Source organism: Geotrypetes seraphini, chromosome 7, assembly GCF_902459505.1.
Source record: "Geotrypetes seraphini chromosome 7, aGeoSer1.1, whole genome shotgun sequence".
In the NCBI taxonomy this organism is placed as follows: Eukaryota; Metazoa; Chordata; class Amphibia; order Gymnophiona; family Dermophiidae; genus Geotrypetes; species Geotrypetes seraphini.
In genome coordinates, this window is record NC_047090.1 from 87,863,902 (window position 1) to 87,891,506 (window position 27,605).

Genomic DNA, 27,605 nt, shown 5'->3' on the forward strand with positions numbered 1-27,605 from the left:
CAGGATCCCACTGGGAGGAGGAGAACATATGGGGAAGTTGAGAAGGCAGGGAAAAACATGCTGCACAGGCTGGAGTTGGGAAGGCAGAGAAAGACAAATGCACAAAGGGAGGGGGGTTTGTAGGGGAGAAAGCCATCCAGTTGAAGGGTTGGATGAAGAAAGGGAGAGGAGAGAGGGAAAGACCATGGGGAAGAGAGGGAGGGAAATGAAGGCAAGGAGATGCCAGAGCATGAAGGGAGAGGGAGAGATGGAAGGGGAGGAGAAAGCCAGTGCATGGGGGGAGGGGAGGGAAGGGAAGAAGACAGATGCCAGACCATGAGATGGGGTTGGGCTGGAGGAAAGGGAGGGGAAGGGTGTTGGCCGCATGGGTTGGGGTGGGCTGGAGGGAAGAGAAGAGAGAGTGCTGGCCACATGGGGTGGAGGGGGTACTAGAGGGAATGGAGAGTGGCACTGGACTGGGAGCTCAAGGGGAAGGAAGAGTGGGTGCTAGATCCTTGGGGTGCTGAACCTGTAGGGAGGAGAGAGAAGGGAAGGTACAGTGATAGAAGATGGATGGTAAGCATGGAGAAAGAAGAAAATGTCAAATGGGCAGGAGACACTGGTGAGCGAGTTAACAAAAGAGCCTGGGATCAACATGATTTGAATAATAAAATGATCAAACTACAAAAGGTAGAAAAAATAATTTTATTTTCTATTTTGTGATTACAATACATCAGATTTGAAAAAAGTATCCTGTCAGAGCTGGTGTTAAACAGTGAGCTTGAGTTGGGACCTAACATTGTTTGTTTTATTTACACATGATGGTGCCAGCATGGACTTGGAGAGGGCAAAGGGGGGGGGGTGTGGGTGAAGAGGCTGCAAAATAAACCTGGCAGCTAATTTTAAAGCTATATAACATTACATTACATTACATTACTTTAGGGATTTCTATTCCGCCATTACCTTGCGGTTTAAGGCGGCTTAAAAAAGATTAATAAAACGGGGGTTACAATGGGAGAACTATTGATTAACTAGAGAGGTAAGTAGTAGATCTTTTAACATTTCTTGGGTTGTTAAGGGTAAGGCGGCTTACAAAAGAATTAAAAGGGGGTAACAATGGAAACACAATTGTTGTTACTAGTGAAGTAAAGAGTAGATCAATTGTCAATTTTAGAGTTATTAAGAGTACATGATGTTATGGCTGCTTCAGGAATTTCTTGAAAAGTATAGTTTTTATTTCTTTTCTGAATGTCTTGTAGTCTGGGGTGGTCATCAGAAGGTTAGAGATCTGGTTGTCCAGTCTTGCAGCTTGAGTGGCTAGAATGCCGTTGTGTAGTTTTGATCGTTTTACTTCTTTGATCGGGGGAGGTATGAATGGGGAGTGCGTTTTTCTGTGTCTGGTAGTGGATGCTTGGATGAGGCAGTTGTTCAGGTAGGTTGGACTGTCTCCATCTAGGGTTTTAAATAACATGCAGTAGAATTATATATATCATATCATCAAAAAATGGATTCAGTTGGCAAAATCGAATCAAAATTTATTTCCTGAATCAGACGGCTCTATCTAGGAGTGTTCCAAAGTGAGGAGGCTCGCTGGTGGGTGTATCATCTTATTATTTCCTTTGGTAGGGTGTAGCTAGAGATGCATTTGGGAGGACTTTGGTGAGGGGAGATTCTGTTTAAATACTTTGGCTGTTTCTTCTATGGATCTTTAAGATTGGAGACGGAGAAAAGGTATAATGTGATCACTTCACTTACAATGTATCATTGGTGCTGTGGCATTCCAAATCAACTGGAGCTGGCAGAAACCCTTGTAGTTAGTGCATCATAGTAATCTAGTCGTGATGTTATGGCATGAACCATTGTGACACAATGGAAAAGTACTTCCTATTAAAGCATCGGCTCTTGGTTGTAAAATGCTACTGTGCTCATGGAATGAAACATCTCAGCCAGTTAACTTGCCTATCATTGCTGCCTTCTAGTAATTACCATACCAACAAAATGTCTTGTAGCACTTGTGATTATTGAAGATGATTATGTAACTATTTAAAACTACCTTCTCGTATTGGCTCATTTTAGCTTATAATAGGAAATTATTATGAACAGAAAGCTCTTGAAGGGAAGTTAATGGTTGATATTGTTGAAATTATTGCAGTGAAGCCTCTTTCAGAGAGCAAACCCCTTTTAGGACGTGGAAGAGGACAAATTTCAACTGACACTTCCCTGATGTCTGCAGAAAAACAACTAGAGTTACGACTCAGAGATCTCCTTATAGATATAGAAGACCGCATCTACCAGGGAACACTAGGGTCAATTAAGGTACTGTAAAAGATTTTCATTACTGTATATGAGACTTCTGCACATAAAGTGTTAGAAATATGTGCATTGTTAGTGAATTATATTTGATTGTTTTGGAAGGAAAATAATTAATGAAAAGAAATGAACCTGTTTAGTAATGTTTGGGTTGTTGTTTTTTTTACACAGACAATTGGACCATCTGCAGATAATCTTGCAAAGTTCTTTGACGATTAAATGAAAATCGTTAGGACATCTTTTACTACTGCGAGCCATGATGATTTAATATCCTATAGGAAAACTTTAGATCAGCGTTTCTCAACTCGGTCCTGGAGTATCCCCTTGCCAGTCAGGTTTTCAAGATATCCAGAATGAATATGCATGAAAGACATTTGCATATAGTGGAGGCAGTGTATGCAAATTCAATGTGGATATCCTGAAAACCTGATTGGCAAGGGGGTACTCCAGGACTGAGTTGAAAAACACTGCTTTAGATGATGTACCGGTAGATAGATGTTGGAGTGATTTCGAACATGTCAATGAAGATTAGAATGTTATGCAGTAAACTAGGGTGTTGCAGATGTTCTCTGGATCCATTTCCATCTTATATCTTTCAAAAAAATCTTCTCCAAGGCTGTCTCTTGGTTAAAGTTATTGATAAATTATTTCTTGGATAATGGTTATTTTTCTGTGAGTATGGGGCATATAGCTCTTACTCCTTTATTGAAAAGTACTGACGTGACTCCAGCAGTACCGTCAAATTACCGTCTGATTGCTAATATTCCATTATTAACAAAGATGATCGAGACTATTATTTCTAAACAACTATCCAACTATGTATATACATTCTCTATTCTTTTACCATCTAAACATGGTTTTTGTCCCAATTCAGTACTGAAACTATTACTTTCTCTGATTTCTAAGGTTCAAAGCTTACTATCTCAGAATCAATATGCCATTTACTTCAATTTGACCTTTCCGCTGCTTTTGATATAGTTAGCCATGATATCTTGATTCAATTACTCTCCGAGATAGGATTAGAAGAAAAAGTTCTAAGCTGGTTTAAAGGATTTCTTACATTTATCTCTTATGTGATGAACTTTGAAGGTAAGACATCTGCATGGACGCCAGATTGTGGTGTCCTGCAGGGCTCTTCGTTGTCTCTGATTCTTTTCAACATATACATGACCACATTAAAACACTGTAAATTAAGTTCCATCAAGACAATGGGCTAGATTCACTAAGGACATGGATTAGATCAGATATGTGTCTGGGGGATTGATTCACAAATCACCCTCATGCAAATGAGGGTAATTGGAATCATACCCCAACCAACTGCCCAGATCGCTCTGTAGCGACCATCATGCGTCGAAGAGCAGCGACTTTTTTTTTTTTTTACACTTAGCCCAGCGAGCCCATGGTTTTAACCTGCTTTAAACCCGCGGATTAAAACCACGGGCTTGCACTGTGGGGGAAGGCCAGGCCAGGGCAGCGCTTGGAGCAGAGAGCAGGAGAGTCAGGCAGAGAGCCATGCAGGAGATTCGGGGCAGAGCATGGCAGCGGGAGAAAAAGGCAGAGTCGGGGCAGAGCAAGGCGGCAGGAGAAAATCGTGGCAGAGAGTTGGGGCAGGAGAGTCGGGGCAGAGAGTGGAAAGTTGGGGTAGACAGCAGGCAGAGAGCAGGAGATGGCAGTTGGAAAGCAGTGAATGACTGGACCCCAGCAGTCACTTGTTTATGATTGGCCAGCCCAGTTGGTGTTGCAGAGTTTTTGTTAGTGTATCACTGCCTGCCATCATTTGAATGCAATTCCCCCTCATTTGCATGCGCGAATCAGAGGATGACCGGGACAGAGGTTAGTGAATCGGGTCTGAGGGGATTCGGGTCGCAAACCGATCGATACACGATCAGTTTGCTTAGTGAATCTAGTCCAATGTTCACTTATGCTGATAACCTCAACCTGCTAGGAGTTGATCCTAATTTGAGCAACTTTACAGCTAATATAAACTCTTGTATATCTAAATTGCAATTGTGGTCACTTCAGGCTCATATGAAGCTTAACTCAACAAAGACAAAATTATTATGGTTTGGCCCAGAAATTGGTAATTTGCCATCTTCAGTTATCCTTAATTCCGGTGATATTGTGCATATAGAATCATCTTCTACAGCAAGGGTGCTCAAAAAGTCGATTGAGATCGACCATTAGATTACAAGGGCAATGCGAGTCGATCATGGAGCCCATCCTGGGCTCCACGATAGACTCTCGTTGACTTTGCGTTCTTGCTTCCCCGATGCCATAAGTGCCGGGCCCACAAGCCTCTCCCCCCCATGTCAATTCTGACATCATAGAGGAAGTTCCGGGACAGCCAATCGCTGGCCTGGAACTTCCTCTCCGACATCAGAATTGACGTCATAGGGGAAGGCTTGTGGGCCTGGCTTTTGTGGCATCAGGGAAACAGGGAGAAATTGGCGGTGGTGGCTTGGGGGGCAGAGAGAGAGAGAGAAGGAAAGAAAGGGGGCAGGGAAAGCGAAAGACATAAAGAAAGGGGAGCAGGGAGAGAGAAAAGAAAAAGTTGGACTCATGGAGGGACAGAGAGATTTTGGTTGGGAAATGGAATGAGGTCTGGAGAAGAGGAAGCATGCAGGAGGAAGAAAGAAAGATTGGATACACAGTCAGAAGGCAATGCAACCAGAGACTCATGAAATCACCAGACAGCAAAGGAAGGAAAAATGATTTTCTGTAGCACCTGGTAGACTGGTACAGTCCTTAAGAATGGGTTATATACCTCACTGATACCAGCAGGTGGAGACTGAGCACAAACTTGTATATCAGTATAGCTTCCCCTCTTGCAATCCAGTCTTCCTCAGTCTCCCCTCTTGGAATTTTGTTTTGGACTCCTGGGTTCCCCTTTTGTGCCGGATAGAGCTTAGATGGGTCCTGTTTGGGAGTCCGTCCGACCTCAGAGATGTTAAACTCAGCAGGTCTCGTGCTGGGTCCCTCCCCCCACCTTCCTCCACCTCCCCACATTTTTGTAGAGGTGCCTCAGCCGGCGGCCTGGCCCTCCTGGTTGGTCAGCCCTCCAGCTTTGAGAGCCATGGAGTCTGTTCTAAGTGGAAAAAAAATCCTGAGGTGTGTCGGTCTAAAGGGCTCAATTCCCTTTAAAACTGCCATTTGTATTGGGGGGGGGTTTTCTCATCTAACCGGCACTTTTATTACAGCTAGGGCGTTTTTCAGCACAAAGAGCATTTTAAGGGGGAAAAAAATGCTCATTGTGCTCCAGATGCGAGGTACTCGCGGTCGGCCTATGCAAGTGTTGTGCAGGCTGGAGCGATGGGGGAGTCTCGTCGGCAGCAGTCTCTGGTAGCCAGGGCACCCCGCCACATGTACCTCGTAAAGGATTCCTTTACTGCCGGAACAGCTGGGGATTCCCTTTTCCTGTGGGCCGGTTCCTTGGCCTCAGCGTCAGGAAAGTCCTAAGCTTTTCAGACACAACAGGCTGCAGGAAGTCCAATTTTGGCGGGAACCTCTTCCTTCATTTCTGTTATCTCAGGTGACCTTCCCCCTGTTCTGGAAATACAGGGGCAAGGTATGGCAGGGTCCCCTGCTGGGGAAAGGAGTCCCTTGGGCCACTGGGGGTTTTCCCCCCAGAATTTATGTTGGCACTATGTAAAGCTTATGGCTGGAGGTTCCGTGTCCACTCCGGGACTCTTGGGGGGGGGGGGGGGGTTGCCCTCGACATCTTCCCCGGTGTGACCCCATACAGCAGCGGTTTTGCCCCCCTCTCCTTCTCTCATCCAAGCGCCCAAGGGTTTCTTGGGATGAGGATTTTTGCCCAGAGGAGCAAGATGTTATTAATGAGGATCTGGACCCTTGGGGAGATTTCCAGGATTCTCTTGGGAGGCCGGATTCCACCAATGAGAGGTTCGAACACCCCCCTGCTGGCGGAGATGCATCTGTGGTGCGCATTTTTCAGCAGGAAGAGCTTCATGAACTAATTCTTCGGGTCTCCTCAGTTTTGCACTTTGAGGACACCTTGTCAGAGCCCCTGCATACAGTGGACCCCTTGCTTAAGGGGATCCCCTTTGCTTCCCGCTCTTTTCCTATGCATCAGGATAATCGGGACATTATGCTCACACAGTGGCAGGTGCTGGAAGCTCCCTTTCATTTTGCGCACTCCATGGCCCGCCTGTATCCCATTCCTGAAGGTGATAGGGACACTCTGAAGTCGCCTGTGGTGCACGCTGTGGTCTCGGCCATCTCTAAGCAGCATACTGTGCTTGTTGAAGGCGGTGTAGCCTTGAAGGTCCCGGAGGAACGTAAGTTAGAGTCCCTCCTTAAACATGATGTGACAGCTCTGGCGGTCCAGGTGGTGATGTGTGGCGGGCTGGTGGCTCAGGCGTGTTTTCGCTGGGCCGAGAATATGCTTGACAGTAAATGAGGATTGGGAATTGCTAAAGCGCGAGGTGGCAAAGATTGAATTGGGTGCTTCTTATCTTTCAGATGCCATGTATGACCTCTTGCAAGCTTCTGCCAAGTCGTTGGCTTTTGCAGTGGCAGCTCGCCATACCTTGTGGTTTCTTGCTTGGTCGGCGGATTTGGCATCCAAAGCTAAATTGACAAAGTTTCCCTTTAAAGGGTCTTTCTTGTTAGGTGAGAACCTGGACAAGTTTGTTCAGACTCTCACTGATTCTAAAGTGCCTCGTTTGTCTGAAGACAGGCCTAGGCCGTTGGCTCGAGGTGGTGCTGCTCGTGGGCATGGGCCTGATTTACACCGCTTCCGCCCTGGTAAAGGGGCTGCTTCTTTTCAGTCTCCAGGGCTCTATAGATGCAGGTTCATCCAGCGCATGCAGTCCTTTCGTGGGGCGCACCGGGGTGCAGGTAGCGCCTCGCCGGGTCCCCTGCTGCCTATGCTGCTCAATGACTCATAAGAACATAAGAATTGCCGCTGCTGGGTCAGACCAGTGGTCCATCGTGCCCAGCAGTCCGCTCCCGCGGTGGCCCTTAGGTCAAAGACCAGTGCCCTAACTGAGTCTAGCCTTACCTACGTACGTTCCGGTTCAACAAGAAGGTATCTAACTGTCTTGAATCCCTCGAGGGTGATTTGGGACGTCTATGCTCTGGAGTTTGCCCGTTCCTTGCCAGATTGTTTTCTCGCTTCTCCCTCGCAGATGGCGTAGAAGCAGCAGGCCTTTCGCCAGACCCTTCAAAGACTGTTGGATCTCCACACAGCGGTTCCAGTTCCCCCGCAGGAGTGGGGCACAGGTTGGTACTCTATTTACTTTGTGGTGCCAAAGAAAGAAGGGATCTTTCGGCCCATCCTAGATTTGAAGGTCCTTCAAATTTGAAGGGCACTCTTCACGTGCCTGCCTTCCGCATGGAAACTCTGCGGTCTGTGATTCTGGCGGTTCAGCTAGGGGAGTTTCTGACCTCTCTAGATCTGACGGAAGCCTACTTGCACATTCCTTTTGGGCCTCCCATCATCTCTTTCTGCGCTTTGTGATCTTGGGGCAACACTATCAGTTCTGTGCACTTTCGTTTGGTCTGGCCACGGCTCCGCGAACGTTCACCTAGGTGATGGTGGTCGTTGCTGTGTCATTGCGAAAAGAGGGCATTCTAGTTCATCCCTACCTGGATGACTGATTCAAGCGAAGTTCCAGGAGAACACCTGGGTCACAGCTCGGGTTGAATAGTCACTTGGTCAGCCACAATAATCAGAGACGTGAAGAAAGTAACAGATATTTTATTCAGCATATGTGAAACTTCTGTGCAGTAAAGTTTTGCCTCAGAAGTCCCCAAAAAACAGGATGTTCAGTGGTATTTATACTTTTCCTGTCTAAGCCAGATGGATGCTAGATAAAGCTTTTCATTTGCTACTTTTGCTACCAATTCTTGATATACATTAGTCCTAAGCCCGCATTTACTATTGGTTCAGGGGTTAACCTTATAGTCCTATAGGAAGCAACTCTATTTTTCTCTAAGCTTTGCAGTTTCATTATTACATGTCCAGGAGGGCAAAGTACATATATGGTCATGTTTTCAGCACAAACAGGAAGAGGCTAAGGCACATAGTGAAGGCAGACTAAGATGTGAGATAAAATACAAACCAGCATCCTTGGTAAAGAAAAGCTAAGTGCAGATTTAAGGAAAACCAGTCCCATGCTCCTTCAGGATGGTGGAGTTTTTGCAGTCGCTGGGATGGGTAGTCAACCTTGCCAAGAGCCGGTTGTCTCCTTCTCAGTGCCTGGAGTACCTAGGAATGCTGTTCGACACCTCCTTGGGGATGGTCTTCTTCCGGATGCCCGGGTAATCAAATTACAATCTCAGATTCGCCTGCTTATGGTGTCCCGGTGTCCTCGGGCGCAGGATTTCCTCCCAAGTCTTGGGGCCGATGGCGGCTTCCCTCGATGTGGTGAGGTGGTTGTGAGCCCACATTCGTCCTCTTCAGTATGTTCTTCTTTGGAGGTGGTCGCCTCAGAGGCACAGTCTAGATCAATGTTCTTCAACCTTTTGACACCTATGGACCGGCGGAAATAAAATAATTATTTTGTGGACTGACACCGGTCCGTGGACCAGCAGTTGAAGAACACTGGGCTAAGTTGTAGGCCAGACCCCGCCCATCTCTACCCAATCTCAGCTCCCATGATAGTACTAATTGTAACACCGTTTTTTCCATTCATTTTTCATATTTACATACACACACACACACACAATATAATTGTATTAACACATAATGGTTAACCACAAAATTAAACTACACAAAGCACACGGTATGCTTCTCAATATTCATTCCTACCAGAACACAGATAACCTCTGTCAGTTTGAAAGTGGCCCCCACAATATTAGGTGGTAGGGGTTAAGTGAAAGGCGTACTGACAAACGCCAGGTCCCAGGTTCAGTTCCTTCACAGAAGTTTCATTAGGGATAGAATCAAATAAGAAGCACAGCCAGGGGTGATTATATAAAGAATATATTATAGAAATAGTCTTACAGAAAAGTAATATTTATAAGTATTACAATTAAGCAGAGAGCATTACACTTAAGCAGAGAGCAAGCAGTCTCACTGCCTTACAGAGGTCAGAGGTAAAGAGGGACATAGAAGCTTGTAGTTCTAGGAAGCTTCGTGTTCCATAGATAAAGGGAAGGATAGACAGAGAGAGGGAGAGTGAAGACCCCTCTCCTGATAGCTCCATAGAAAAAGAGAGAGAGCGATAACTTGATAGAGCAGAGAGCAGGCTTTTATACCTTGGAATCTTATTCTGAATAGAGAAAATATTGTATCTCCCAGTATCTTTCTGTTTAGAATTTGTAAACTGTTTGAGACAATGGTTAATTTAATTAACAAAGGAGGGTGAGAAACCTGATGGGATTAAGTCTCTGGCTTGATCTGTGCACCCTTGTCCTAAGCACCCTCTTAATCAGGCATTAACACCTTTTAGCTAGCCATGATTCAATCAGGGCTACTTGAAACTTAAAATATATCAATCAGGGCTACTTAAAACAGTTTCCCTGCACTAAGGGTCTATCTGCCTTCCCATGCCAGGGTCAGATTGATATAATCTCCCAGAGGCCTCTAGGCTGACATCTCCCATAATTTTTTTATTTTTATTCTTTGAAATGAGGGCAAGCTTGTGGTACCCTCGCTTACCTCCAACAGTACGTCCCCTGTCTTGCAGAATCTCCAAGCTATGAAGATAGGTTGTAAACAGTTCCCATTACGAGTTCAAACCTCTGTCTTAGGTCGTATAGGCCATAATCTGGGCGGGGATCCCAGTATGCCTATATCTTACCCGTCGTTGAGCGAGTGAACGGTGCATAATGGATGAAGCTTTTTCAGGAGGTTCAGGTATAAAGGTACCAAGATGTCATAAGAGAGAGTATCTAAGTATGGGATATGGGATAATATTATATCTGACCCTGGTAATGGTAATGCAATAGGCCATGCCAAATTAAAACCAAATTAGGACCAAATTAGCAAGTGTCAGAAAAGATACTGGAAATACATGTATAACTGCCGTAAAAGTTAGAGGGAAGCTTGTATGATAAGCGTTGTAAAGAAATGTACATGTGTTTCACTTTACAGCAAAGAAAAATCATAATAATACATAACAAAATTTGTACAATAATTAAGATAATGATAGGGTGAATTAAAACATTAAATACGTGGTTTGCAGTGGGCGAATACCCAAAGAAAAGTTCCCACACTGAGACATGAGCGTCTTGTATTAAATTTTGTGCAATCTGTCCATTTTAAAAAGTGATAGTATGAATCACTTCTTTGGAAGTTTTCTTAAGTTGTTCAATGTAAGTATGGAGTTCAGTAAAGTTCAGCAGCTTGTGGAATGTCTCATTCCCCATTCCAAGAGGTAGTGGATGTACAGCATAAGAAATAAAGTCTGGAATGTCCATAGAATAGGTTAAATAGGAGGAATTGTACAGCAAAGCGTTCTTAGGAAGGTGGCTATATCCGATGAACAGGAAACATTGTGTACAGCATGTGTGGAAAAGTCTTTGCAGTCAGGGTGCATGAAGATGAATTAGTCCAGCAGGAACCGGCAGTCTCTTTAAACTGATGAGGTTCACACTTGAAATGAAAGGATGTTTGCACAGGATCTGATGTTTGCACAGGATCAGTCAAGTCACTGGAAACTGGTGGTGTTCGCCCTTGAGATGAAATGATGTCTGTGCATACAGGGAGGGATTTGAAAAGAGTCCCGATATCATTCAGCAGCTGTACTCCAGTGTGATCCAAATAAGAGATAGAAAATGGAAGAGAAAACATGTTGCCTGTACTGAATGTAGAGAGAGAGAAACCAGGTTGCCTGTACTGAATGCATAGAGAGAGAGAGAGAGAGACTAGTTGCCTGTACTGAATGTGGCAACATGTAACAATATTAATGCATTTACTTGTTATAGTTATGGCAAAAGACAGACAATAATCAGGTACTTAAGGTTCTTAATCAGACATTCCAAAAAGATATGTTTTTGTGTGCTGCATATAACTTATGGCAATTCAGAGAAACCATAATTCTGTACTGAATGTATATATAAAAAAAATTATGTCAGAAATGTGTACTGAATCTAATGAGGAGCATAGAATAAACATGGTATAGATATAGAATAAAACCTTTTCTTAAAAATATAACCCCTAACTAAGCTACATTTAGCATATGCAAATTATAGGGAAAAAAAAAACATTGCGCAATTGGGCTAGTTAAAAAAAAATTGGGGAAAAGAGCTCTAGAAATGGCCAATGTTATGTATCCTGGGGTACCCCCTAAACTAAAACAAATAGACAAAAAGACAGACCACATAGCACAGACAACATAAAACACAAATTTTGAGGCGTCGGCATTATTCTTCCATCTGTCAAGTGTTCAGGGCTGAATTTAACTCTGCAAATAAACACATTGTTATAGAAAAACACAGCAAAGATGAACCCCTGAGTAGTACAAATAATGCATATCATAACCATCTCATATTCAGAAAAGGCATAAAGCTAATATCTTCTTTGGAACATCTTTATCTCTGCAGTGATAAAGAGGAACCTTGGAAAACACTAGAAATATCTTTGTGCCAAAATTGGTCTGGGATGGCTATATCCGAACTGCTGCTAGGAAAAAGAAAAAAACATTTTAAATTAGCAGCAACCTCAAGGTCACTTAGAGCAAACTTTGTCCATGTTCCATTCAAGCCGACCTGGACCACATGTCTGCCACCTGGGTCCCACTGCACTCGGAGGAGTGGGCACTGCGGTGCAGAAGTCAGGTGCAGGCTAGATTTGTCTTCTTTTGTCTGCACTGTTGTGTCCTGGCATTCAGATGCAAGGGGCAAATTCCGAAAATCATTAGTCATGTCTAGGACAGAGAAAAATGCACATTTAGGGTTAAATGTCACAGTCATTTCAGAGTGAGAGGCTGCCACTGGTACTACGGGCTTTGAAGTCTTAGTTAGGGCCTGAGAGTGTATAGTGAGCCTAACAGAGCCCTCTGATTTAGCAAATGACCCAGTTGGAGAGACACATGCTAAATAGATAGGTCCACTCCGACCCCTCTCCTCCATCTTAGGCACCAGTTCTGTTGCTGGAGGAAGTACTGGATGCTGTGTTTGTGGTTCAGTATCTTTGCCCTCAAACAAAATTTTTGTGTACCTTTTCTCACAATCTTGTTCCCAAACTGAAACATCTGCAGCCTCTGAGTGAGGTACACTATGATCATGCTTCTGCACTGGAAGGCAACACTGTGTGGCTAACTGCACAGGAATAACCTCGTGAACCAAAGGTTTAGAAGCATTTAGAATTCCTGTACCTAATGCAAGACCAGCCACCTCAACTATTTCTTTGCCTGTATTCTCACTCGTGCTGGCAGTAGTTTCTACAATGTCTTTCATTTGTTCCTTTTGTGGGATAGACACACACTTTGAAGCTTTGTCATTTAGACCCTGAATCTCAAAAATTTCCATATTTTTCTGATCTCCAGTAGGAGGCGCTCTATCTGTAAAACTGATTCTAGCCCTTGTATCAATCAATTTTAATTTATCCTGACCCTCTATGGTAGTATTAACATTGGGGCTGTCGGAAGTGTCCAAAATCAAAGGTGCAACATACCTCAAGCTGAATTCTGAGTCTGACTTCTTTCCCTTATCCTGCGTCTCCAAAAGTGAGTCCACAGGTAAGTGAAAGGAGTCTGGCTGGGCTGTGAAGGCCTGAGTCACCTTGGCATTCGGATACAGAGAGTCAGGACATCCCTATGGACTAGCACTGTTTTTCCTGGCTCTCAAATCACTTTTTACTCTGTCCAATTCTATCTGCATTGTGTGACGATCCTGTTCCCATTTCATTTTCTCTTTTTGTAATGCTTCTGTCTGTGCTCTGAGTTCATGGAAAGGAATGTAAGTATAGGCATTTCTGTAACTACCTCTGACATGCCCTCTATTTCCTGTGTGTGGTGTTTTCTTGTATTGGGGTGCTCCCTCAGCACGCCACCTTCTAGCTTCTGATACTGAAATAATTTGAGCTGGCTGGGTATTCCACACAGACCCAATCCTGAGCAGTAAAGTGTCAAAAGGCGTAGTTTTAGGGTCCTCCGAGAACAACAGAAGGTGTTTAGTAATCTCGGGAGATAATAATTCTAATAGGAATTCTTTATGTTCTCTCTGACCGTAATCTGAGGAAATGGGCCAATGTTCATGTTCTTTAAGTACCGCGTTGATTACCCACACTCTATATGCAAACTGCTCTGGTGTATCACTTGGCAGGGGTGAAAGAGTTCTAAGTACTTGCAAAGAGGTGCAGCGAAATAATTGTTCGGTGCCCATCTTTACAAATTGGTATGGATGAACAAGAGATCCAAATTTATAATAATGTGGACCCAGGGCTAGGTGCATAAGCTTATCAAAATCTGCATTGTTCCTTTTGTATTTCCCTAGACCCCAGTGAATCAGTATGTCAGTAGCCCATTTGCACCATTCATTTATGTTAAAAGGCATAGGGCCCACTTTCTCCACTATTCTTTCAATGTCACTATCTTTCATATGTCCCTGCAGCACTACAGTTACTGGAGCTGTGTCACTTATAGGGGTACTATTGGTATTGCTCTGGCCTGGTAATGAATTTTCCTCACTTTCGTTTGTCGGTTCTTCTTCCTGTTCTACATCTATAGCTAGTTTACCCTTTCTCTGACCTGCTACAAAAACAGTTTTATGTTTCTCTATAAACTGACTACATGGATTATATGGTGATGGTGGCACAGGTGCAGATGGCAGAATCTGTAAGGCACATTTTGACTTTAAATACTTTAATTCTGCCTTGGCCTCTTCTAATTGTTCATTTAAATTGTTCAATTCTAATTGTTCAGTTAAAAAGGTATTTGTGGCCTGAACAATTTGGGTTCTTAGCATGGATATATTAATTTGTGCCTCATCTAAGTCTTTGGACAGCTGATGGCACTGAGTGTTCAAGTCAGTATTATCTTGTCTTAGGCTAATAAGTCCTCTACATAAGCCCTGAATGAAAAGGCATTTGCGTTTATCTGTTTTCTTTCTAAACTCCTGAGAATGAGAAACCATTTGTTTCTGAATATCGTGCCATGTGTTTTCTGGAAAATTACCCTCATATGGACCCCCTTTCTTGTCAAAATATTTGTGTACAATATCAGTGAGTTCTTGAAAATCAAAAGGGTTCATATTTGAGGCTGCAGAAGTCTGCCTTGGTTCGTGGGCAGAGAGAATGGGCTTCTAAATGTCCCTGTCTGTGTGTAGCCTTTGAGATTGAAATGCTCCCACTTATGAAGGAGGGAGACTTTAGTTAATAGGTAGAAAAGCGAGGTAAAGCGTGTTAGGCAAGAGTCATTGGCATAAATAATACACTTATGCCCACACTTGCCCACACTGGTTACTACCTGAAATTTACAGGCAGAAGTTTAGCAGAATAAAATATAGAAGAGCAGAGGTGTCAGCTGCCAGTTCCAGTCCAGTGTGCAATGGGCCTTTCACCAGAGCAGAGACTGACAAGAAATAGAATTAAAAGCACAAGGTAAAAAAAGTAAAAGTTAGTACAGATGTGGCGTGTCTTAATTGAGTGACTGTTTTCACTTTGAACCCTGCTTTTCTTCAGAGCAGCTCAAATATTCTTACATGCAACACCCTAGCAAGCATATAATAGCAAATCATACAATGCAAACTGGCACAGGTAGACTACAAAGACTTTTGATAGTAAAATCTCACCAAATATAAAACCCAAAATATTACTGAAACTTTTCACAATTGTGTCATCCAGTCTAAAACAATTTAAGGGTTCCAAAAGGACTTTTGATTTCTATCTCACTCTGTCTATCAATCAAAAATTGAAATAAAATCTCACCAAGTATAAAACCCCACAATATTACTGGAACTTTTCAACAGTGTGTCATCCAGTCTAACGTACAATCAATCTAAGGGTTTTCCAAGGACTTTTGATTTCTATATCACTCTGTCTATACATAATCCTATTGCACAGTACATTAAAAAAAAAACTTAAATTCTACTTACCCAAATGAAATCATCAGGAAGGACCGAGACAAAGCCCCCAAAATGTCAGTTTGAAAGTGGCCCCCACAATATTAGGTGGTAGGGGTTAAGTGAAAGGCGTACTGACAAACGCCAGGTCCCAGGTTCAGTTCCTTCACAGAAGTTTCATTAGGGATAGAATCAAATAAGAAGCACAGCCAGGGGTGATTATATAAAGAATATATTATAGAAATAGTCTTACAGAAAAGTAATATTTATAAGCATTACAATTAAGCAGAGAGCATTACACTTAAGCAGAGAGCAAGCAGTCTCACTGCCTTACCAAATATGGGACCACAATCTAAAAGTACTAATATATGCAAACAAACCCTAAGATGCAAGACTCTGCATGCAATACAACCCCAGAGGAAAAGAAACAAATGCATTTCTTCCTGAACAGACAGCAGATGTAAATTAATCACTAAATTAAAAAATAAAATCATTCTCCCTACCGTTGTTGTCTCCCTCCCTTCATGCTGTGCCTTGTCTTCTGGCCTGCTCCCATGTTATTTTTGGGCCGGCTCCCTCTTCCTCAGTGCTGCAGTGCACAAAGCCATGGGCAGTGGCTCCTTGTACATCCTAATCCTCATCTGGAAGCCTTTCCTCTGATGTTGCAACATCAGAGAGAAGGCTTCCAGTTCAGGCAACAGGACGCGTGTAGGAGACTCTACCCACGGCTTTGTGCACTGCAGCACTGAGAAAGAGGGAGCTGGCCTGAAGGCAACGCTGCATCGATTGCACCATAGACCGGCGGCTGAAGAACACTGTCTCGGGCACAATCAATGTGCCAGCCCTGCGGACCAGTGGTTGAAGAACACTGGTCTAGATCATCCTGTTCCACTTCCGGGATTGGCTCGGTGCAATCTTCGGTGGTAGCTCCAGACCTCCCATCTTGTACAAGGGGCGAGTCTTGACCAGCCAAAGTGGACGGTGCTGCTCATGGATGCTAGTCTTCTCGGTAGGGGAGCTCAGTGTCTAGGTCACTCAGCTCAGGGCACCTGATCCACGGTGGAGGCTTCTTGGTTGATCATAAGAGCATAAGAATTGCCACTGCTGGGTCAGACCAGTGGTCCATCATGCCCAGCAGTCCGCTCACGCGCCGGCCCTTTGGTCAAAGACCAGTGCCCTGAGTCTAGCCTTACCTGCGTATGTTATGGTTCAGCAGGAACTTATCTAACTTTGTCTTGAATCCTTGGAGGGTGTTTTCCCCTATAACAGCCTCCGGAAGAGCGTTCGAGTTTTCTACCACTCTCTGGGTGAAGAACTTCCTTACATTTGTACGGAATCTATCCCCTTTTAACTTTAGTGAGTGCCCTCTCGTTCTCTTTACCTTGGAGAGGGTGAACAACCTGTCTTTATCTACTAAGTCTATTCCCTTCATTATCTTGAATGTTTTGATCATGTCCTCTCTATCTCTTCTCTTCAAGGGAGAAGAGGCCCAGTTTCTCTAATCTCTCACTGTATGGCAACTCCTCCAGTTCCTTAACCATTTTAGTTGCTCTTCTCTGGACTCTCTCGACTAGTACCGTGTCCTTTTTCATTTACGGCGACCAGATTGTTACTGTTTTATGATCCCCTTCCTTATATCCATGCATTTTCATATATCCACTGCCACTGGTCGTGAAGATCATGACAAGTGTATTATACACTGAGACCACATATTTATCAGTTATTGATCCATTGTCTGAAAGACATTCCCAGAAGTCAGATAATACCATTTAAATTTCTAAGCTTTATTAAAGACAAAAAAGAAAAGTTTCATTTGAATCCCTAGACAACACCCCTGTAAAATTTGGTTGGATTTCAAGGGAGTGAAGCGTGGGCTCATGGTCCACTTGACATAGAATGACCCATAACGTAACATAAAATCAGATTTCTAGACCACATAACTTTGAAGTTCAATGCGGTTTACAAAAGATTAAATAAAATTGAGTTGAACCATGGAAATCTAACTATAAATTTTGGAAAGAGATGTTTTTAATTGTTTTCTGAAATGTAAATAGGAATGAGATGTGAATAGAAGGTGTCAAAAGTCCTTGTCGTAAAAAACTGCCTGTTGTAGTTCCTTCCTATTTCTCCTACTGTAAACCACGTCGAGCTCTACGAACGTGGAGATGATGCGGTATACAAACCTAAGGATTAGATTAGATTAGATTAGATTAGTATGATCATGGTATTTCTTACCTTTACAACCCTTAACAGGCGGAAATACAAAAAGGGCATGGGATTTTCTACTATTTCTTTGAGAAGCTATTGAAAATATGTTGACCAAGTAGAGAGGAGCCTGACCAAAGGCAACTTTATAATATATACAGCCTAATTTAAAAATTATAAGGGCCTCCACAGGGAGCCTGTGCAGCTCTCGATAAAAGGGGGTTATATGGTCAAACTTCTTTAGTCCATAAATAAGTATTACCACAGTGTTCTGAATAAGCCTAAATCTAGCAATATTTTTCTTGGTGCTCGCAAGGTAAACAATATTACAGTAGTCCAGTTGGCTTAATAATAGTGACTGGACCAGGATTTTGAATGCAGTGATATCTTTCGGACCATGTTGTCAATCTGATTCTTCATAGATAAATTTTGGTCTAAGACGAACTCCTAAGATTTTTATCAAGGAATGAATCATGTATTGAATGGTGGGCTCAAGGCGCCTGAGCCAATCAGGGCCTTAGACCCCTCTCTGTGCATCACATGATGCACCGGGGCGTGGCCTAAGGCCCACACGCTTCGTGGAAGGCTATGGAGCTGTGTTTAATACATGCAAAATATCTGGCCCATTATTTTTTTTTAATATTCTTTATTCATTTTAAAACTTACAACAAGTGTACAAAAGAACACCATGAAAGACATTCATACAACACTTGAATAATATCATAAATATATAAATTAATTAATTTCCCTCCCCCTATCCACCATTTTGTTACCATTAAACATTCCATATATTTATTATAAACTCTTTATTAAATCAAATTTTCCCCATCCTCCCCCTCCCCCCTATATGAAAGAAATACCATCAGAGGCAAAAGATACCTATTCATTACAATATTTAACCAATGGCCCACAGATCTTTATAAAATTATTGTAACTACCTTTCTGTAAAGCAATTACTCTTTCCATCTTATAAATATGACATAAGGAATTCCACCAAAATGTATAATTAAGATTAGCATAATTTTTCCAATTATTAGTAATATGCTAAATAGCGACTCCCGTCATTATCATTAAAAGTTTGTTGTTATGTGCTGATATTTGACTTCTTTTTCTCATAGACATACCAAACAGAACAGTATCCTACGATAGTGCCACATGGTTTTCTAATAAACAATTTATTTGAGACCAAATTGAATTCCAAAAGTTCTTAATGCAAGGACAATGAAAAATTAGATGGTCCAATATCCCCGCTTTTAGATTACAGTGCCAGCATCTATTAGATTTAGAGCAGTGGTCTCAAACACACGGCCCATGGGCCGCATGTGGCTCTCCAGGTTTTATTTGCGGCCCACGGTCTGGAGGCGATCATTCTCTTCCTTTTGGAGCAGCAGCTGGCTCGTTCGTTCAAAGCCGCGGTTTGGCGGCTCCTTGTGCTATCCACTCCTGCATCGGAAGCCTCTCTGATGTCACAACATCAGAGAGGCTTCAGATGCAGGCACGGATCTCGCAAGGAGCCACCACCCACGGCTTTGAACGAACCAGATACGCTGCTGCTCCAGTGGCGTACCAAGGGGGGGGCGGTCCACTGTTCTCCCTAGAGTGCGGCTCACGGCTCGTCTAGAGCAGTGGTGCCCAACCTGCTTCCCTTCCCTTCTCACTACTGCCATTGGGGATCAGGCCGGCACCATTTTTCTTTGATCTCCCTGCTTCTCTTCCCTGCGGGGCCGACCAACTCTCGCGGCTTGACGTCAATTCTGACGTCGAGAGGACGTTCTGGCTAGCCAATCGCTTCCTGGCTGCCCGGAACGTCCTTTCCGACTTTAGAATTGACGTCGGGCAGCGAGAGTTGGCGCCGTGCAGAAGAGAAGTAGGGAGATCTCGGCCTGTTCTCGATAGCGGCAGCGGAAGCAGCCTATTCCGCGGCGGCGGTGGCATGGGGGAGGGCAGGAAGAAAGAAAGAAAGAAGGAAGGAAGGTGGGGTGGGGACAGGGAGCCAGAAAAAAAAGCAAAAAAAGGGGCACGGAGGAAGGAAGAAAGAAAGGAGGGGGGACAGGGAACCAGAAACAAAGCAAAAAATGGGGCACGGAATCAGAGAAAGACAGACATAGAGAAAGAAAGAAAAAGTTGGGGGTGGGAATGAGGTCTGGAGGAAAGGAAGCATACAGGAGGCTGAAAGAAGGAAGAAGTATTGGATGCACAGTCAGAAGAATAAAATGCAACCAGAGATTGATGAAATTACCAAACAAAGGTAGGAAAATGATTTTATTTTCAATTTAGTGATTGAAATGTGCCAGTTTTGAGAAAGAAAAGATATTGAACTTTAAATGTGGGTCCTGCAGAAAAAAATAGAGTACTTGGAGGGCCGCAGAAAAAATAGTTAATGTCTTATTAAAGAAATGACAATTTTGCAAGAGGTAAAACTCTTTATAGTTTATATATCTTTCCTTTTAACTGTTAAAGGAAAGTTTTATAAACTATAAAGAGTTTTACCTCATGAAGCAGGCTATTCAGGTGGGGTTCCCTGAATGGAAAACTCTTAATAATCAATATAGTTTGGAGTTCCCATGCTTCTAGGCAGACTTCCTGGGACACCAAGCCGCGCAGTGGTACAAAAACTGGTCTTAGAGACATTTGGAGCATTGAGATTAAGCATCAAATTTCTGCTTCTCAATGGCCACGCATTTGGTCTTGGAGAATGAGATGTAGTGTCGGCATATATGAGACAAACTTGGTTCTTTTTATTACATAGAGCTTTTTGGACCCCAGTTCGTTTGCAGAAGTTGGATAGCTCTAAATCAGTGGTCTCAAACTCAAACCCTTTGCGGGGCCACATTTTGGATTTGTAGGTACTTGGAGGGCCGCAGAAAAAATAGTTAATGTCTTATTAAAGAAATGACAATTTTGCATGAGGTAAAACTCTTTATAGTTTGTATATCTTTCCTTTAAACTGTTAAAGGAAAGTTTTATAAACTATAAAGAGTTTTACCTCATGCAAAACTGGGGTAGATCTATGTAATAAAAAGAACCAAGTTTGTCTCATATATTTCGACACTACATCTCATTCTCCAAGACCAAATGCGTGGCCATTGAGAAGCAGAAATTTGATGCTTAATCTCAATGCTCCAAATGTCTCTAAGACCAGTTTTTGTACCACTGCGCGGCTTGGTGTCCCAGGAAGTCTGCCTAGAAGCATGGGAACTCCAAACTATATTGATTATTAAGAGTTTTCCATTCAGGGAACCCCACCTGAATAGCCTGCTTCAACTGCAACCATTTAAAACTTTGTGTTTTATTAAGACCAAATCTACATTGCAATTGTGAAAAATCAAGCAGTTTACCTTCTGAAATAATATCATTTAAAGTTCTTATACCAGCAATAATCCAATGCTTCCATAAGATTTGAGATCCGCCAATTTGAATCTTGGAGTTTATCCATAAAGATTGATTTGTTGATTTATTTATTGGAATAGGTGTTAAATTACTAATGCATCTCAAAGTTTTCCATGGATCAATCAAAATTCTGTTCTGTTTATATCTCCTAGGCATTCTGATACTAACATGAACTAAATTTAAAGGAAACAAGAGACGCCACAATCTGGAGCATTGTCAAATAGTTCTGAGAGGATCCAATACATGCCTGGCGTAAAATATAGGCTTGATGATGCCTATAAAAATTTGGAAATTTTACCCCTCCCTCCTCAATTGACTTTTGCAGAGATACTAAAGCTATTCTAGGTCTTTTACTCAGCCAAACAAATTTTGTAAGAATACCATTAAGTTTTTTATAAAAGGACCCCTGAAAAAAATTAGTATCATACTCATTTGATAACAAACTACAGGCAAAATCATCATTTTAATAGTTTTAACTCTCCCCCACCAAGAAAGAAGTAAAGGATTCCATTGCTCACACATTTCTATTACTTTTTTTAATAAAAGTTTTTCATTCTCTTTCAAAGTGTCTTCCAGAGTATTTTTTATTATGATACCTAAATATTTTAATCCATCCTCTTTCCATGTAAATGAGAAAGAATCAAATAAACCTCTATTACAGTGCACATTAAGAGGAAGAATTTCTGACTTTCTCCAATTTATTTTATAACCTGAAAACTTTCCAAATGTATCAATCAATTCTAATAAGCATGGAATGGTAGTTTCTGGATTTCTCAAATAAAGCAGAATATCATCTGCATATGCCGAAACTTTGTATTCTCTATCAGAAAAGAGAATACCCTGTATCCCCTTTGCTTGTTGAATGGCTAATAACAAAGGTTCTAATACAACATCAAAAAGCAAAGGAGACAGAGGACAACCCTGTCTAACCTCCCTCTGCAACGTAATACAATCAGAGAAATTATTATTAATATATAATCTTGCAGAAGGGGAGCTATACAAAGTTTGAATCATTTGTATAAATCCCGAACCTATACCAAACCATTCCAATGCTTGATACATGAAAGGCCATTCAACACGATCAAAAGCTTTTCCACATCCAAAGATATAGAAAAAACCGGATCAGCGATTTCTTTAGATAAATTTAGCATATGAAAGGCCAATCTAGTATTATTAGAAGAATGTCTCTTTGCAACGAATCCAGTTTGATGCATATCAATAATAAAAGGGAGAGCCTTGGCCAAGCGCAAAGCCAATACCTTAGCCAAAAGTTTACCATCAACATTTATTAATGAAATAGGCCTGTAGTTTGAAACCAAAGTGGGATCTCTGTTTGGCTTTGACAAAACAATTGTTAATGATTCAGCCATAGTACCTGTAATACATCCCTTAGATAATTAGGATTGAAATAAATTTAACAAATGAGGCAATAGGGAATTTTGAAATGATTTATAAAATTCTACTGTATATCCATCACCACCTGGAGCAGATCCAACTCTAAGAGACTTCAACACTGTTTCTAATTCTTTTAGTGATATAGGCTCATCTAAACTTCTTTCCATATGATCAGGTACCTTCGGACCAATAATTAAATTCAAAAAATCTAAACCATCTTTCTCCCTACCATCATAAGATTCAGAAGAGTATAGATCTTTATAAAAATGTAAAAATTTACTTCAAATAATATCAATTTGGTTGTGCATGAGACAAGAACATAATCAATTCTAGAGAAAGATTTATGAACTTGTGAACAAAAGGAAAATTCCTGATCATTAAAATGATCTAAATGATCATAAAATATCTAAATGATCTAAATGATGATAAAATATCTTTTAAATCACATGAATGCGCCAAATTATCTAACTTAATGATTTTATATTTCTACAAGGTTTTTTATCCAATAATGGATCCATAACAGCGTTAAAATCTCCAGCCACAACTAATTTAGAAGCAGCCAGTGGGAGTAACAATTGCTGTAACATTTTAAAGAACTCATTTTGATTCGAATTAGGGGCATACACATTAAACAAAGCCAGGGCATTATTTCCCATACTCATCTCCACATGGACCCATCTACCCTTCGGATCTGAACCTATTAATTTAAAATTGGCTGAACATTTTTTATTAATCAGAATAGCTACCCCTGCTTTTTTCCCATCTGCAGAGGTGAAAAAACATTGTTTCACCCAACCCCCTTCCAGTTTCTTTGATTCTATTATAGACAGGTGGGTCTCTTGAATACATTAGATATCCGCATTCTGTTTTTTTAAAAATGCTAATGTTTTTTTCCTTTTAATCTGACTGTTGAGGCCATTTACATTCAAGGAGAAAATTTTAATATCCATCCTTAAATTATAAGTAAAATAATCTTTCCAAAACAATAAAACAAATAATCCCAGTATTCATAAATAGGCATCATTTTCCTGATTTTACAAATATGAACCTGAACCTTACCCCTATTATCCCAACCCTCCCCCCCTTTAATAGTGAAATCTTGGAAACGCACATTTGATATCAGGTGAAGAAATACTCTACACAAGCATTAATTTAAATTGATTATAGCAGTATGATAAGCCACTAAAATACAATTAAGTTGAATACAAAATATTTTTCATTAGTAACTAAAGCATATTAATTATTCATTAGCAAATAATAGTATTAATTATGAACTTTACTTTAAAAAAATACCATTAAGAATCAATTTATCAAATAAATAAATGACTTTACAATATTTTAAATAATAATATTATCCAAAACTTTAAGTTATAATCCTTTTGTCTAAAGAAACCTTAAAATGAAATGAGATAAAATATAAATCTCTTATATTATTATATAATGTCCCATCTAAAAAACAACCCCTCAAATCATTCCTTATTAGTCCATAACATAAAAATTAATGTATTAAAAAGAACCATCACGTAAACTCCATTCAAAACATATTCAATCTTAATGTGCTCCAGTAAATTATTCTTAAATTAGTTAAACAACAAATAAAATCTCCTCAGTTAATTCTCCAAAAGTATAATGTATTAGTTAGTACTAATATTAAATGAAAACATACCCATCCTATTTCATTTAATAACCACACCACTCTGTAATTATCCTTTGAATTAATAATAACTAAATATGACTCGAAGTCATCCTATTTAGATCATAAATATTTAGATAACATATATTAAATAAAACAATAGAATCTCAAGGTTGTGTAAATAAATAACCAAAACATTCTCATATCCTCATGTCCATCCATCAAGCAACAGTTCTTCCTTTTCATACGAACGATGCTTAGTCCTTTGAAACTTTTTTCCCCCCCCCCCTCTGGCGTATAAATTGCTTCCGTGTTACCTTTGACCCAGGAAGAACAATAACAGACTGAGGAATATACCATTAGCAAAATCCATCCTTCCAATCACGCTGAAAAAACAATTTACATAAGAAACCCTTGTAATGACATCCAAAATCTAAATTACAGTCCCCGAACCAAAGTGAAGATCTTTCTTTCATTTCACCAAGAAGACTGAATCGATAAATTCAAATGCTAGAAATTGATATAGTTCAATCCACATTGACCCCTCACACTTGCACAAATCCATCACTATTGCACATATCCTTATGAAGAAATATTTCAGGATCAGGCATAAAGTAAGAACAATACGTTATATCTTTCATAAATATTATACCAATATATCCAGTAGTATGTCCATATGAAGTCTGATGAATCCTGCTGATATTTACAAAAAAGTCAAGTGTGGAATCATTAGCAAATAGAATTTAGAGGTCTTAGTCCACGAACTGATTTGCATAATTCCATGGAACTTCTTTTGAAGAATTCTAAAAAATTTATCTACCAGAACCATGTATCCAAGACAGTTATTGCAATTGAATTTAAATAAGATTCTATCTTTTCAAGGAATCAATCTCTTATAGCAGGGTAAAGCAATCCATATTTAGCACCAAGATGTCTCATTTGAGGTCTTAAATCAAGTAACTTTTTCCTTCTTTCACCAGTGGTTTTTGCGAAATCTTGCACAATATGAATTTTTGAATCTTGACATTTCAGATTCTTGTTTTCTTTTGCAAGCCGAATAATTTCCATTACCTGCTGATGCCTCAAAAGTTTAAAAATCATCGGACGTGATCTCAGATCCCTGCCAGTTCTTCTTGCAGGGATCCTATGAGCTCTCTCAAATTCTAATGGATATTTTGATTTGAGAGGCAGAATCTTTGGAAGAAATTGCTCAAGGAAAGAAACAGCATCATTATTTTCAACTCCCTCCGGGAGCCCAATAATTCTCAAATTGTTCCATTTCCCCCTATTAATACAGTCTTCCAGCTCCTTAGATAAAGCATCCACTTTTTCCCTGTATACTTTACATTTCAATTCCATTTCATTTGTTGTCATTCTTTTTTCCATGTTTTCAACTTTTAAATCAAACTGCTCCATACATGCTGTGAGATTCTTAACTTCATCTTTAACCTCCTTCAATTTCTGAGCATTGTCAGAAACTATATCCGTAATTAGCTTCAACTGTGCAAAGATGTCACCATTATAATCCTTAGGCAATGGCACCTTAGAAGGAGTCACCGGCTCTATCTTTGATCTTTTAGCACTCCCCTCTCCTGTGCCAGCCATTTCATTTTTCGCCTGTTTACTCGAGGCCATTATAAGATTTGAACCTCAAAAATTCTTTAAAAATGAAGCTGAATTAGCGGCTTAAAATAACTTTCAAATGCTTGTAAATGTAGAGCTCAGTCCTCACCCGACCATCCAGCTGCGCTTTCAAGCCACGCACCCATATCTGGCCCATTAAAAAAAAAATTTTAATCCAGGAGAAGCCCTTACACCTGTGACAGCTTCTCCTGTTACTACTGTCATGGCTCTGCCCTGACTCAATCGCTGACTGGGCGATTGAGTCGGGAGTTTGCATGCAAATGATTTGCACCTCCATGCAAATCATTTGCATGCAATAAAGATAGTGAATCAATCGCTTTTTTAAAATCGGCCAACAGCAATTGAATCGATATCTTTAGTGAATCTAGGCCCTAATCTTCCATTATGCGTATAATTCCTAATGGGTGCCACCACCAGTTATAGCTTTTTGCTCTTTAGCCTCATTAAATGATGTGCACAACTTTCTAAAATTAGAGGGTTGGTACATTTGGTTATGCTATGCTAGTCAATCAGTTTGTATAATTTGTTAGCAACTTACTCTTCTATCCTTAGGACTAGGCTGCTGCTGGAAAATGAACAAATTAGATTTAATCTGAGCAGTGTATCACCCACTTATGTACTTGATTTAATCCTACTTCTGGATGGAAAAGCATTGTTGATTACCTATACCAGATGTTTTCCTAGACATCAGAATTAATCAGGCAGAATGCTTAAGTTGCATTCTTAAGATATGGAATTATTAGCCATACAAAGACTTCTTCAAGTAAGAAGGCAGCACATGTCCAGTTCTAATTTCTGGGTGAGCTGTTGCATCCCAGCACTATCAGATATCACCTTCTTTATGTGCATGACCAATTCTGCTGTAAATGGATAAACACCTGTTAAAAGTAAGTAGTAGGTTTCCTGGAGTAATTTTCAAAGCAGAAGTGGAAGTTTGAAAAGTTTCAGATATAGTGCATAGTTATTAAATTACCCCCATAATGTGTGTATGCAGAGCAAAGGCATGAGCTAAATAAATACATTTTTTAAAATGCTTTAATGTGTGCAGGTGCCAGAAAGACAATCTTGGAGAGCAGCATTGGAGCATGGCTGGTATGACCTACTGAATGAGGAAACAAGAGAAAACGGGCCAATTAAGATGGTCAATTTTGAAGAAATGGAGGTTGATGACCAAAAAAAACTTATTATCAAAGACAGGTAATAGCTATGACATCCCTTTTTGTTAAAAATCTTTATAATTAAGAATAAAACTCCATTTTCTTATGCTTTTGTATTGCTGCTTAGATCAGTGTACATATTAACATATTAAACTAATAGAAAGTCTATCTTAAACAACCTTAACATTGAATTGACTAAACAGTAGCTATAAATATCAAAGTTCTTGAATAAATGAATTTTTAGCTATTATTGTTTCACAGAAGCAGATCAGTAGCTCTGTTGAGATTAAATGCAAATAAAAATATTTATTTTGGTCTTCATGTCTTTTTGCATCTTTTCTTATTAAATTTACAACCCTAATACTTTAGGGTTCATTATCATGTACGGTAAATTATTGAAATGTAATGTCAAAATAAGATAAACTGAAATGTTAGGTTTTCTTTATTGTAATGAGCTTTATCCTAGGACAAGCAAGCAGCATATTCTCACTGATGGTTGATGTCACCGACGGAGCCCTGGTACGAACACTTGAAAAGTGAATCGCAACTTTAAGCTTAGAAAGTTCACGATTAGCCCGCATTGTGCATGCGCGAGTGCCTTCCCGCCCAACATGGTCCCTCAGTTTTCTAGGTTCCACAGAGCTAGAAATATGCGTTTTTCGACACCTGTTGAATTTTTTCTCTCGCTTGCCTTCCCGCTCTTGCGGATTGTAACTTTTTTGTCACAGTTCTTTCATTTTTTAAATTTTCTTATCTGTATCAAGTAAAAAAAAAAAAATCTCTCTTTTTCTTTTGCCATCACAGGCTTTGGCCCAGCAGGGCCTTATTGACTCTTTTCACCATAGAGTTCGATTTGTCAACAGCTGACTTCCCGTCCATGTCCCGCCTGCTGACTGGTTTCAAAAAATGTGGTTGCTGTGGTC

The 27,605-nt window shown here is 40.8% G+C and overlaps 1 protein-coding gene across 3 annotated transcripts in view; it reads left to right on the top strand.

Moving 5' to 3' along the window:
• BAZ1A (bromodomain adjacent to zinc finger domain 1A) overlaps positions 1-27,605 on the top strand; it is a 510,052-nt gene that overhangs the window by 325,792 nt on the left and 156,655 nt on the right. For all 3 annotated transcript variants that reach the window (XM_033951344.1, XM_033951343.1, XM_033951345.1), the window contains exons 19-20: positions 2,132-2,295; positions 26,574-26,722. In XM_033951344.1, coding sequence (XP_033807235.1) covers positions 2,132-2,295; positions 26,574-26,722 — 313 coding nt within the window. The remainder of the gene's footprint in view (positions 1-2,131; positions 2,296-26,573; positions 26,723-27,605) is intronic.